Raw genomic sequence first — 14,976 nt, forward strand, 5'->3', positions numbered from 1 at the left:
ACATATGTTGTCCCTTGGAGGTTAGTGCGTAAAGCTTGCTTTTGGCTGKGGGAAGGTCCCCTTAAGCCACAATACAACAATATGTGTGTCCCATTGCTTTACTATTGACACTAACATAATTTGCCCAGGTTTTAGATGTTCATGTTTTTGCCTTTTATTCTATAAATGCAAATAACACCTTGCAACTTATTTCTTGCCTTCTCAACCAGACCCCCCACCCCTCCCTCTTCAGTCCCCATCCTAATTGTAAACTCTGATGATTGTGTTAGTGACGGACATTTCCTTTTGGCAGCTCAGTGGCCCCCAAAGGAGAACCACAAAGCCGTGGCACGTGTGCATTTGTATAGAGAACCATCAGACCTTAAAAAGAGGAGGGCCCGGCGTGTGCCTCTCTTGGGGAGGGACCGAGCGCCCACATTAACGTAATAAACCGCAACTACATCTGCTAAGCTATCTGCACATCCTCCAACGAAATCCATCAAACCCAAGCTTTGAACCCTCCCACTCCCATATCCAAATCCACTGGGATCTTCGTTTCGTCTGATTGGTTGAGGATGCGGCAACAAGGGGCGAGAACAATAGCATTATTCCGGCATAAAAAGAGTGCAGCTATGCATTAGAGACGAAAACATTTCAGCAACACAGAGACCAATAGCTTAGCGAAAATATAAATTAGCAACCGAGGTTCCCGGTGTGACTGTAATTCCACAAACCTGGATATTTTCCGAGACTTCGCCCACCTCTCCAAAGTGCTTTTCTGCCATTCGCAAAGATGCCCAAAGGATTCCTGGTAAAAAGAAACAAGAAATCMGCGCATATTTCCTATAGGACTCGTACCGATGAGTATGAACATCACATCCCAGACTTTCAGAGTCAGCTGGACTCATCTCCGCCTGTCTCTGTTGCGTCCTGTCTGGACCGTGCTGCCCCATCGCCGGACATCGCAGCAGACGCCCCGATCACCAGGCTGGATGCTGAAGCGGTTCAGTTTGGCAACCCCGAGACGATGTACCAAGCCCTCTACAGCCCCACCCGGCCCATCAGCAAGGACCATGAGAGAATATATTACGGGAGAAGTTTCAATCTAGGCTCGCCAATTTCTGCCGAGTCATTCCCGACATCTGCCTCCATCAACAGCTTTGATAATCTCCTGTTCGCCCCCGTGGATTTGAAAATAGGCACCAGCAACAGCAACCGCAGCGGCATCACCAGCAGCATCCCGGCTACAGTCATCAGGGGCGGTACCAAGAGGCCCCCATCCGACACTGAGCGCAAGAGCAAACCTGCATCCAAGAAACCCAAAGCCATCAGAAAACTGCATTTTGAAGACGAAATGACAACGTCTCCGGTACTTGGTCTTAAAATCAAAGAGGCTCCTGCCGACTTTAAACCCAGAACGCAGACATCGGCAGGCGGGAAGCCTTTAGGAGAGTTTGTCTGCCAATTGTGTAAGGAAGCTTACGCGGACACATTTTCTTTAGCCCAGCACAAGTGCTCTAGGATAGTGAGAGTTGAGTACAGGTGTCCTGAGTGTGATAAGATGTTCAGCTGCCCGGCTAACCTCGCCTCTCACCGGCGCTGGCACAAACCGAGAGCGCAGAGCGCAGCCGGGATACCATCTACCCAGAGAATCAAATCTGAAATGGCCAAAATGCACCCCGCTGTCAAGTCCATCCCGGAGGAAGCCAAAGACTCAAGAGCCGAGCTACTGAGTGACAGAGACACCCCAAGCCCAGGTGTGTCTGAATCGGGCTCGGAAGATGGTTTATACGACTGCCAATATTGTGGGAAAAGATTTAAGCGTCAAGCATACCTAAGAAAACACATTCTGGGACACCAAGCCCTGCAGAATAAAATGTTCGAGGACCACGCGTTTCAAAACAGCGACAGAGTGGAAGAGCAGGTTCCAGTGTCCACCTCATCCTCAGAGGAAAACCCAAACCAAAGTCCCCTGAATCTGAGCCCCGTGGACTGCCTTCTCTGCCCCGTTTGCGGGGAGAATTTCCCCAACAGGGCCAGCCAGGAGAGACACCTGCGTCTCATGCACTGCTCCCAGGTGTATCCCTGCAAGTATTGCCCTGCCACTTTCTACAGCTCACCCGGACTCACGAGGCACATCAACAAATGCCATCCGTCGGAAAATAGGCAGGTGATCCTGCTTCAAATGCCCGTGCGCCCGGCTTGCTGAACACAAGAAAACGCGTGCCTTGGACCGGAGCGTTGAAAAAAAGTTATTTGCCTAGACTACTGAAAGACAGGGCAAGTTGATGTTTAGATGTGTGTGTTCGATGAGAGGTATTCTATCAATGCCAATCAGCTGGTTGTTGAATGCTTATCCATTCCTTGAATAAAAAAATAGGCATATATTTTGAGATTTTTCTCAAATTAGTTTATCGAAAGAAAACAAAGCGTTAGTTTGACTGTTAAATGTATTTTTCTAGGACAGCTGCAGACGTGCTCAAGTAATAGCTTCTAGACCTAAGAACTGTTTAATTTGATATGGGTATTTTCTCTCATAAAAGCCTTTTAATTCACCGACTGTGAATTTCTGTATATCATTAAACGTTATGTTAATTTATGAATTACAGGACAGACTTATCAACTTTGTCTTAAAAACCTAAAACTATCGAAACCTTTCCCTTTAGTAGAACCACAAATGCCTTTAGAATATAAGCACATCAAAACTCTGCTGTATAACTGCCTTAAAAAACTCAACATAATGATTGTTTTCGTTTAGAATGCGGGCACATATTTTATTATTAATTGTTGCAATATTGTTTAATCATAATAATTGTATTTATGTATTTATTTATTTATTTATTCTATTTGCAATTATCTTATGTAATGTGTTGTTGTGTTGTGTGATTATTCTGTGGTTGTTCGGGCAGTTCACATGTTGTAGCCAAATGTTATGTCAAAATTATGAGTTGTGATAATTGTCGTGGACCGGTCTAAATCTTCAATCTCCTGTAAAACGTAAAGCTCTTACCTTAGATGCAATCTTTTTCTATGAACAGGTTATTTTCTTAAATGTTGGCTTTTATAGCGCTTTGATTGTATGTGTACACTGTTGTCTCCAATTATCCATCGAAATAAAAACGATATTTTCAAAATGAAACCATTTATTTAGCTCTAGGTTGACATTGACATTAACTGTCTGAAAAATACATCACCCATGTTTGCCAGCCCTGACATCCAGTGATATACCTACAACAAGAAAATGAAGTGCCAGGCTATAGGGAAGTATCAATTCAACTTGTCTGAAATCATTTTCTGATCTTTACAAAACAAAACAATGACATTTTGAAATATGTAAATTAAATATAATGGACATCCATCTGGGTAAAAACTCAAAAGACACAATGTTAATCTGAATAATTCTGGATACACTTTGAGGGAAAAGGGAAAAGTTGTCTTGAAAATCATTCCTATTCTTTCCATTTCCCCCCTTGACGTACACAACAAAATATCACACATTATTTCCCTCAGCTTCTCAACATTCATTCACTAGCCTATTTAATCAAATCTTTAGGTGAAAACTCAAAATCAAACTCAGGTGTGGCTACACAAGTGGCTAATTAGTAAAGGGTGAGTAATAGYATAATTACCATGGATACTCAAGCCAGGATGCAGGCCTATTCCCTATGGATGTATCATTTCTACAATGAGTGTCTGGATGAGGGACTAAAACGGGTACACACTGACATCAAGTACAGAGACATTCCAAGTTGGTCTGCTCTGAACATTCCGATCTAATTCCTCATCTACCCTTTTGAGGTTTCGTTGAACTATAGACAACAATCCTGATGCCTGCAATGTCTTGTAGGAAACTGAAAATATGCCTTATTTATTGTTGATTTATCTTTGCTATGATGATTCATGCCACACATGATCATAAAGTAGTGTCTCAGAAGACCTGGTTTGGTTTCCATGAAGAAGAGACAGCACTTAGCTTCCAGTCACACAGTAGATTGCCATAATGCCTGGTCAGAACATGGCAGCAGGACAGAGGTGATGGCCACCCAACTCACCCATAGATCAGAAGGACATTTGTCTTCTCTAAAGACTCAATAGTTCGATTTTCCCTTTTAAATGGCTGTCTGACAGTGTAGGCTAAGCCTCTGAACAGCCAGGTTCACATTCACTCCCCATGACAAGAGAGAAAGAACTTTCAGAAGCATTTGTGTGGCTTCAGCCAGCCCACGAGGGGTTAATGATCATTGTTGGGTCATGACTGTGGATGCTGTCATGTAGTTCACTGATGAGGACAGGCTTCTAGGGAGCAGTCAGTCTCCTCTACTTGACTATGGTGTAAAACACACTTCCTGCTAATGAGAAGAAACAGACAGGATATATGTGGAACTTTTGACATGTGACAATGTGAAAATAGACTCTTCTCACATAACATATACCCATATCCTAATTCTTCTGCTTTCATAACTTGCGAATATTCAATCACATAATGTAGACAAAGGCAGGAGTTTTATGTGACCCAAAGGAACAGGTTCAGGCAAGATGGGCAGGTGCACGGACGCACGCGGCTCCAATTATCGTCAAGTGCTCGTCTTAAGTCTTTAGCCATCCTACCAGCCAGGGCAGAAGTAATGTAGGTGCTGTAGACTTTGCACTTGTACCTTCCGGTAAGTTCCCATTATCCCAGCCTCCTCCCCTCCTGGAGCAGCAGGGGGACAGATGGGAGGGGGTCAGGTTACCCCTGCTGCTGCTGGGCCAGGGTAAAAAACAACAGCACCATTATGTCACCCCCCACCCCATCAAAACCCCCGAAAAACAGAAGTGAGAACTCCGCTTAGGTGTCTTTCTAGGCCTGCTATATTAGGCTAGCGTTACTATAACATGGTTAGGTAAGTGCCCATCTCTGTAACGACAGTTTTAAAGGAAATCTACTTCTTCTCCACTGCTATTCAAATCAATAGACCCAAACAAACAACACACAGAGAACATGAAGAATTTCAAATTGATTTAATGAAATATTTTCGATTTTCACATTTCTAATAAAGATAGCATGACTTCTGCCATTAAAAACAGTTTGATATGTTAACAAGTAATGATGAAATCGTCCTCTTCCTCTTATACAAAGATTATATTACAGGCATTAATATATGTATATTCATAAGGACTGGAGCCCTCAATTTGACACAATGTACAGGATTCCTAAACCAAAATCTAGAATTGACACTAAATCTGTTGCTTTACATGAGTTGAACCAGTCTGAGTAAGACACAATCCTTACCCTGGTCCAAACAACACCTTAGGCCCATATTCTCCCATATAAAACAGGGATCCCATCCACAACATCAAATCTACAATCTAAACTCCATAAGAAGATCAGTAAAAATATCTGGGTAGTTCTTTACAGTGGCTATTGGGAAAGTGAGAGCATTGATCTGACTCAGGTCAGTATTTGCATACATTCTTCAAATGCAAAAAACGGACTTCATTCTCTCTGAACAAACTCGACATTCGTGCCTCCTATGTTATTAATCAGTGCTTGGGAAAGAAAGACACAAAAAAACGAGAGAACAAAATGAAAGGAAATGGAGATGTACGGGTAAGGTAAAGTAGTGCAACAGACGGACAGTGTTGCAGCCCTCCATCATGTATATGTAACACCTGGCTTCCATGGCAACCTAAAGCGGCAGGTTTGGGTGGGAGGAGGAGGGGGCGTGGGTAGCACAGAGCCAACCTGCCTATTGCTAGGAGGTTCGCCAGAGCTCAGCGCTGGTATGCCTTCTAACTCCCAAACCCCCACCGGCTTCATGAGGTTACTCATGGTGCATCATGGGAAAGAGGAGGTGGCATTTGTTTCCAATTCCGAGAGAAAAGTGCACCTCCTCAAATAGACTAAACAAAGTGGGCCAAACCCAGTCAATCTGTTCATATAAAACGCTTGTGAGGACTAGAACAACCTTTACAGTCAAATGGGGGGGGGGAGAGAAACACTCTCCCTCTAGTTAACAGAGATGTGAGACAGGAAGGCAAAGCTAGCTGTCCACGTTTTGCTTCTTGGAATGAAGAAAAACTAAATAAATCAAATTATGTCTAACAGTGGTGGGGTCTAGGAATGGATATTGGTGGACAGATATTACACAGGCACTGCAATAAGCTCCTTCAGAAACACACACACAGTGCATGGAGTTAAGATTCACCTGAGGCTCCGGCGACGTCTTCCTCTAAACAGCACATGTATACATTATACAACACAACAGCAAAATATGTCTTCAAATATGACTTTGCATGCTCTCACACACTGAAACAAACACATAAAATAAAATGTAAAGCAATTTACATCCAAGAATAAAGAGAAAAAAACATTCAATGCTAGTGTTCAATGACAGTGAGTGCAAAATATMATCTGTAGGGACATTGGAATGTCATATTTGTAGCTTTACAAGACAACAAGAAAATTATAGCAGAGGAAGAGACAGATGGAACTTATTGGATTACAGGTTATGAACCCAGGTTAAACAGGGTAACATCACTAAACAATTACAAATGCAGTATTTTCTMATTTCCAGCAGAGTTGCATAAATCAAAGCACGACAAAATCCATCGGAATCCATTTAAAAAGGACATTAGAGAGATAGAAAAACAAAAACAAGCTTCGATTCACCTCATGTTGGAAAGACATCATTGATTGTCCATTCCAGGTTCATAACTATTAAAAACAGACTCCTACTGCACACACTCACAGCAGTCCGTAACCAGGAAGTGTGTGGTACGGTGCAGCATTATGCTAGAGCAGCACCTCCTATGACGCAGTCCTTTCTCCTCTCCACAACAAGAGGATGAGTATGACCCAGGCAGACAGACAGGCTTCCATGGCTCAAGACCCAGGACAAACAACAAACCAAACAACAACACACCACCCTAAAAAAAATCATCCTATCAACAGCATTGCAAGACTATCATCAGTGTTTCACACAGCAGGATCACAAGGGGGGGGGGGGGTCAATGAGAAAACCAAAAAGGCAGACATATCAAAATGCATATGGACGATAAGAAATGTTTTATTACAGTATATATTAACTATATATGCGCGGCAGCTTCTCTTCACAAGAATACAATCTAAGACAGTCTCCCATTTCTCTAGCATTTCAGCCTCTTAGAGTTGTCCTCTACAGCAGTGTCAACTACCAGCTCAACAGCTATGGCATGAAAAAACAATATTGAAATGTTCATGATAGGTCAACTTCAAGTCTCCTAACATGATCTTTCACTCCAGTCCCTGGCTATACATACCTCGTTTTATCACTGTACTGAGTAGTGCTATTTATCAGTCATAAATTAAAAAGAAGCTTTGATTCTTCCAAAACAAAGTGCAGCCACATTGGAAAAAACTTCAATAACTTCATCTCAAATATGCAGTTCAACAGCAAAATATCTGGAAATGTATCAAAGAATCAATAATTGCCACAAATTAAAATGTGCAATATGCTCCAGATAAAGGTTTAAACGACACACACAAAACAAAACAAACAAAGCACACCCCCAAACTGCAGTCATAAGGGGTCAGTATGACGGTTTAAAACAGGACCGGTAATGAAGGCCAAACGGGAGGTTTTGAGGGTGGGTTGGGCAAGAGATCTCAGTTGGAGGATTTGCTTATGGCGCTGGCTGATCGGCGGAGTTTTCCGGAAACTCTGTTCTTTGTGGCACGGGGCATCGTGGGAGAGACCTGGTCCACATGGTCCGTTCCTACGGAAACACTGAGCTCAGCACTCGTGCTGCCACTGAGGGAGCCTGGGGGGGGGAGAGAGACAGACAGAGAGAGAGGAGGACAGAGAGAGCAGAGAGAGAGAGAGACCGAGAGAGACAGAGAGCAGAACGAAGCAGGACCAGAGACAGAGAGAGAGAGAGAGAAGAGAGAGAGACAGAGAGAGCAGAGAGAGACGAGAGAGGACGAGAGAGAGAGAGAGACAGAGAGACAGAGAGACAGAGAGACAGAGAGACAGACGAGAGAGAGAGAATGAAGAGAAGGAGACAGAGAGGAGAGAGGAGAAGAGAACAGAGAAGAGACAGAGGACAGAGAGAGAGAGAGAGAGAGAGAGAGAGAGAGAGAGAGAGAGAGAGAGAGAGAGAGAGAAGAGAGAGAGAGAGAGAGAGAGAAGAGAGAGAGACAGACAGACAGAGGAACAGACAGACAGACGACACAGACAGACAGAGACACAGCAGACAGAGACACAGACGACAGAGACAGAGACAGACAGAGGACAGAGACAGAGGACAGAGGACAGAGGACAGAGACAGAGACAGAGACAAGGACAGAGACACGAGAACAGACAGACAGACAGACAGACAGACAGACAGACAGACAGAAGACAGACAGACAGACAGAGACAGAGAGACAGAGAGACAGAGAGACAGAGAGACAGAGAGACAGAGAGAACAGAGAGACAACAGAGAGAGAGAGAGAGAGAGGAGAGAGAGAATGAAAGCGAAGGGAGGGATAAAGAGGGATAGAGGAGGAGAGATAGAGAGAAGTGGTGAGACGTGGCAGGCTTCCATGGGGCTGTTAAGACGTGGCATACTCCAACATGCTCTGACTGCCATGCACGTGAACGCACCCCCGGCACCCCAAACCGCTTACTCACTCTACGGTCAAATTTATAATACCAAAAACAGAACAGGTGTACAGATTGATCCACTTGACCCTTGAGTTCATCACAGTTTTAAAAGTGACACGTATGGAACTAGATCAAGCAGCATACACATTCAGATTCAATGTGAACATGTCTTCATCACATGCCTTGGCTGAATAGAGGCTGCTAAGTGAGAGATGCTGAATATGTATTTGGGAGGGCACATGCTTGCATGAGTAGGAAAAAGAGAACATCTAATTTAAGCCATGTGGTTCTAAGAATAAAATTGTCTTTGTTGTTCAGCATAAAGAGGATAGATTTTTCAACACTTGAAATGTACTGTAACAGAAAAAAACGGAATATCATGTTAACCTGGACAGGCATGTCATGAACATGTGGAGGGTGTCCTTTGTTAAACATTGTGGATCCCAAAGAAACAATGATCAATGATAAGAGGCTGCTAGCAGTGATAAGTGAGGAGGAAAAGCCAGAAAGCGCAAATATATTTTGTGTACACTCCCTCCTCTCTCCTCCCCAACCCATCTTTGCGATGCATCGAGTTTAAAAAAAACTTTTCTACTATGTTAAGATGACACCTGGTTGCTTATTTTCAAGATGGCACCTGGTTGATTATTTTCTTTCTCTGATGCATCTCAAGTTCCTATAGCTAAAAGGGACAGCAGATGGCTGCAGTAACAGACACCCAGCCCAGTGGACACAAGCATCGCTGACTTCCACTCATTGAGGGGGAGGGGTAGGGTTAAGGCTGTGTGTGTGTGTGTTTGTTTATCTTCATTATGCATGTGAGTAAACGTGTGGGCAGGGCTAACCCAAGTCCAACCCTACAAGCACAGTCTAACTCCAGAATTCCACTACTTTGCACTTCGACTATTCCACCACGAGAACAAACAACTTCCCCACTGGCCCTGACAAGCCCCACCCTCTCCTATAGTAGTGGCGTGATGGAGAGGGGCAGGGCAGGGTAGCTGGGGAGTGGGCCGCTGGGCCACAGATAACCCTCTCAGATAAAGGCCCACACAGACCTAATATTTACTAACTCCCCCAGTATGCTGCCTAGCACCCACCCATGCAACAGACACGTCTATCGACAGAGGGCTCGGTACAATACCCACTAAACAATGACAATACACATGTTTTAAATTGCAACACTTTGGGTTGCATATATGATATCATATGTGGAAATTACACAAATTTAAGTTGAATATTAAAATTAAACATTCATAATTAGTTACTAGGGTGAAACAAAATCTCCCAAAACTTGAGTTGGCGGTGCCTGGCTGGTAAATCATAACGCAAGATCATTCCACTCTGAGCTCCCCCTAAACAGCTAGACTGACAGAGGCCATGGTGTGGCAGAGACCTGCACACCCTGCCTCTCATTTGAGATCCTTTCATACTCAGAGTGTGAGGTGAGAGAACGAGAGAGATAAAGAGAGAGAACSAGAGAGATAAAGAGAGAGAACGAGAGAAGCGCGAGAGAGGGGAGAAAAAGAGAGAGAGAAGGCAGAGGAGACAGAGGGGAGGGGAGACAGAGGGGATAGAGAGAGATCGAGACGGTGAAAAAAACAAAAGGGAGTAAATGGGCCTCATCCCCATTGGTCCCCTGCAGCAATTCAAACAAAGCTTCAATGACAAAGCCGTTTTCTTCCAGTACGGCAGGTGTTAATGTCACACTCTGCCCCAGGCCAACAGCCACACTCGGACAGGAGTGAAGAGGAGAAAAAAGGACAAAGATAAAGGAAGATACCGCTGGGGAGATAAAGACAAAGGCGCGTGGCGTGACATGCAGAAGCACAAGCAGAAAGAAGTGTGTCCATATTGCTCATGCTGCTACTTAGGCGGGTGCTAATTGTCCGAACCGTGCAGCATCACTCGCAATTACCAGCCTGGCTAAACAGAGAATACAACCCCCGTACAGCGTTATATCACCACCCCGTACAGCGTTAAATCACCACCCCGTACAGCGTTAAATCACCACCCCGTACAGCGTTAAATCACCACCCCGTACCAGCTGTTTAAATCACCACCCCGTAAACAGCCGTTATATCACCAGCCCGTGCAACGCGTAATCACCACCCCGCAACAGCGTTTTAAATCACCAACCCCGTACAGCGTTAAATTCACCACCCGCGTTACAGCGTTAAAATCACCACCCCCGTACAAGCGTTAAATCACCACCCCGTACAGCGTAAATCACCACCCCGTACAGCGTTTAAATCACCACCCCACGTACGCGTTAAATCACCAACCCCGTTACAGCGTTAAATCACCACCGTTACAGCGTACAATCAACTCACACCCGTACAGCGTTAAATCACCACCCCGTACAGCCGTATCGTTAAATCACCACCACCCCGTACAGCGTTAAATCAGACAGCGTCATCACCCTAGGTTACAGCACCAGTTTAAATTCACACTAACCCCGTACGACGTTAAATCACCACGCCCGCTTACAGCCTGTTAAATCACCACCCCTCAGCTAGAGCGTTAAATCACCCCCCATTTGACAGTGTTACTAATCACCAGGCCCATTACAGCGTTATTATCACCCAGCCCATTACAGCTTATATTCTACCACCCAGTACAGCGTGAAATCACCACCCCATTACAAGCGTTATACCAGCCAGCCCATACAGCGTTATACCACCAGCCCATACAGCGTTATAGCACCACCCCATACAGCGTTATAGCACCAGCCCATACAGCGTTATATCACCACCCCATACAGCGTTATATCACCACCCCATACAGCGTTATAGCACCAGCCCATACAGTGTTATATCACCACCCCATAAAACGTTATATCACCACCACATACAGTGTTATATCACCACCCCGTACAGCGTTATATCAACCGTCCTTCATAAAGCGGTAGGTAGGTGGGTAAATAAAGCGTGTTAGTACCAAATAAAGGAGAAACCAGAGGATGAGTGAACGGGAGAGCGAGGCCTTGGGGTGACACACGAGCTTCTGGTCGGTGCTCGGGGCTTACCTTCTTCAATTACCGCAATGACACCTTTAACATTGTTTCATCTAAAAGAAAAACAGACAGTAGAGCGTCACATTAAGACAAGGTCACACAGCCCTGCTGTAGACAGTCAGTCAGGGAGGGACTAGGGAAGGGAGATGACTGCGACATTCAGAAAGCCTGTGTGGTGGTATGTTGTTGGTTATTATCACTGTGAGGATCAAAGTCATACAAGACATAAAGCATTTCATATGTTAAGAGACAGGGACAATTTTCAGAAAGCTAGAGGGCCTCTTGAAAGTTGGTTTGAGTTTGTTCCATGCCCTTAAAAATCTGCCTAGCTAATATTCAAAGGGGTAAATGATTTCTGTAACTTGACATCACATAGGTTGGTATGACTGCTTATTATAAAATGTGTATATGTTGGACAGATCATAGAGCAGGAACAGACTGGATTATCAGAAACGCTTCTCAACCAGTTCAACACCATGAGATAAAGAGACCAGTAAAATGTAACAAAACATTATATACAAAATTGTGTGCAACACCAATACAGGCACAGGTTTCTCCAGAGTTGTGACAACAGTCTGCTCCACAGTAGAGTAGACATCAACAGTCATTTAAACCAGTGTGCCTGGCAGCTCCTTGACTAGTTGACACTCTCTGACACATAGTAAAAGTTAGAGGGTCTTCTGTTGCCATCAGATGAAGCTGTAGCGGTATGCTGAGCAGGTGAAGAGCTGTTGTCTCTAGACAGAGTGGTTAAGGGTGAGAGAAGGAGGCCTGTCTGGGGGGGTTGTTGAGAGCTCTTCAGTCCCACGGACTGTCTGGATCCATTGAAAGATTTGAAGAGCGAGAATCTCACTCATTGTTGACTTGGCTCTTATAGCTACGTTCATTTAACCCAGGGATGGGCATCTTTGATGGGGGTGGGGGCCACAAAAAAACTGAACTCATGGGAGGGGCCGCAGTTGCTCGTGGGTCTGCGTACCAACGTGCACAGTGGTGTAAAGTACTTAAGTAAAAATACTTTCAAGTACTACTTAAGTAGTGTTTAGGCATCTGTACTTTACAATTTATATTTTTGACAACTTTTACATTTACTCCACTACATTCCTAAAGAAAATGATGTACTTTTTACTCCATACATTTTCCCTGACACCCAAAAGTACTCATCACATTTTGAATACTTAGCAGGACAAGAAAATGGTCCCATTCACGCACTTATCAAGGTAATCCCTACTTCCTCTGATATGGTGGACTATTACTAAACACAAATGCTTTGTTTGTAAATTATGTCTGAGTGTTGGAGTGTGCCCCTGGCTATCCGTAAATTAAGATAACAAAAAATCTTTGTCTGATTGGCTTAATATAATGAATTTGATATGATTTATACTTTTACTTTTGATACTTAAGTATCAAAAATAAATTTTAATTGGTAAAATATATATATATTAAAAAAAAGTATATTTAAAACCAAATACTTTTACTCAAGAAGTATTTTACTGGCTGACTTTCACTTGTCATTTTCTGTTAAGGTATCTTTACTTTCACTCAAGTATGACAATTGGGTACCCCCCCACCACCAAATTGCAAGCAAAATATTTAAGCAGCCCTCCTCTTGACAGTGGAAAGAACATTTCTACATTTTAGAGTTAAACCGTGCAATTCTACACATTTTCCCATGGTGCGTAGAGAAAATGTTACAATATTAGAACTCATTTCATGCAATTCTACTCATTCCATGGGGCAGACAGGACAATTTGCTATTTTACAGCTCATTTCCTGCAATTCTACACATTTTTCCATAGGGTGGAGAGAAATGTTTGCAGGTTTTAATATGATATCTGAGTGAGACTGACTAACAAAATTGAAATGGGGGCCCTAGGCCGGTAATTCCATCATGATTCCTAAGTTTACTAAGCCGCTATAATAACTTACCAATCTAAACATTTTTTACTGACATGGCTAATTGAGTGACTGACAAACTGCTGATGCACAACCACATTTCCAAATTGCACCTTGTGTATTCTGCTATTCTTACTCTCTACAGTAATTTGAGACCCCGACTGAGTCCAATGACTGAGTCCCCAGCCCAAAAGAAGAAACTTCAACATGTCAATATGTCAGTGTGAACAAACACTCAAACCACATAAACAACTCAGACAGTAGACACACAGAGCAAACGCTCCAGTCACACTGCAGGGCCACAGCGGTGAGGATGGGGGTAATCTACTGTAGGTTAGAGATGACTCATGCAGTAGGAAGTGGGATATTAGAAGTGTCCGGGGTCGAGGTGCAGGTTAGTATGATTGATGGTCACTGAGATGGTGTAGCTGTGGGGTCAAAGGTGAAGGTCAGGTTAAGGTGGAGGGTGGGCAATGGGCATCATGCATAGTAGAGGAAACAGGCAGAAGTCTTACAGTCCAGCTTGGCCCAAGGGTACTCCATGTCCCAAACCATCCCCGGCCAACGCCGGCACGCTGCATGTCATGGATGACATATTAGTGGAGCAATGAACCTAAGCAGGGGTATTGACAAGCACACACACTCACACTGCAGCAGTGAACCTAAGCAGGGGTATTGACAAGCACACACACTCACACTGCAGTTCACTGCTGCAGTGTGTAGTGTGTTGGTGTGCTTGTCAAATTACCAGCCTGCTTAGGTTCACTTGCTCAGTGTGGTGTTGTTCATTTCACGCTGGGTCACTGCTGAGTGTGAGTGTGTGTGCTTGTCCAATTACCCTGCCTTATGGTCACTGCCTGCAGTGTGAGTGTGTGTGCTTGTCAATACCGCTGCCTGTTAGGTTCACTGCTGCAGTGTGAGTGTGGTGTGGCTTGTCAATACCCCCTGCTTAGGGTTCACTGCTGGCAGTGTGAGTGTGTGTGCTTGTCAATACCCCTGCTTAGGTTCACTGCTGCAGTGTGAGTGTGTGTGCTTTGTCAATACCCCTGCTTAGGTTCACTGCTGCAGTGTGAGTGGTGTTGTGCTTGTCAATACCCTGCTTAGGTTCACTGCTGCAGTGTGAGTGTGTGTGCTTGTCAATACCCCTGCTTAGGTTCACTGCTGCAGTGTGAGTGTGTGGTGGCTTGTCAATACCGCCTGCTTAGGTTCACTGCTGCAGTGTGAGTGTGTGTGCTTGTCAAGTACCCTGCTCTAGGTTCATCTGCTGCAGTGTGAGTGTGTGTGCTTGTCAATACCCCTGCTTAGGTTCACTGCTGCAGTGTGAGTGTGTGTGCTTTTTCAATACCCTGCTTAGGTTATTGCTCCACTAATATGTCCATTGACCTGCAGCGTGCCGGCGTTGGGCCGGGGATGGTTTGGACCAGTCGGGTACGCTCTTGGGCCAAGCTGGACTGTAAGGACTTTCGGCCTGTTTCCTCT

The 14,976-nt window shown here is 44.3% G+C and overlaps 1 protein-coding gene across 1 annotated transcript; it reads left to right on the forward strand.

The window, feature by feature from the left end:
• The first annotated feature begins 468 nt into the window (after positions 1-468).
• On the forward strand, positions 469-3,112 carry LOC111968823 (insulinoma-associated protein 1a-like). Its single transcript, XM_023994711.2, has one exon. It carries the CDS (start codon positions 773-775, stop codon positions 2,186-2,188), a length of 1,416 nt encoding a protein of 471 aa, XP_023850479.1. The 5' UTR covers positions 469-772; the 3' UTR covers positions 2,189-3,112.
• Positions 3,113-14,976: the final 11,864 nt, after the last annotated feature.

The sequence above is a fragment of the Salvelinus sp. IW2-2015 genome, linkage group LG9, assembly GCF_002910315.2.
Source record: "Salvelinus sp. IW2-2015 linkage group LG9, ASM291031v2, whole genome shotgun sequence".
Lineage (NCBI taxonomy): Eukaryota > Metazoa > Chordata > Actinopteri > Salmoniformes > Salmonidae > Salvelinus > Salvelinus sp. IW2-2015.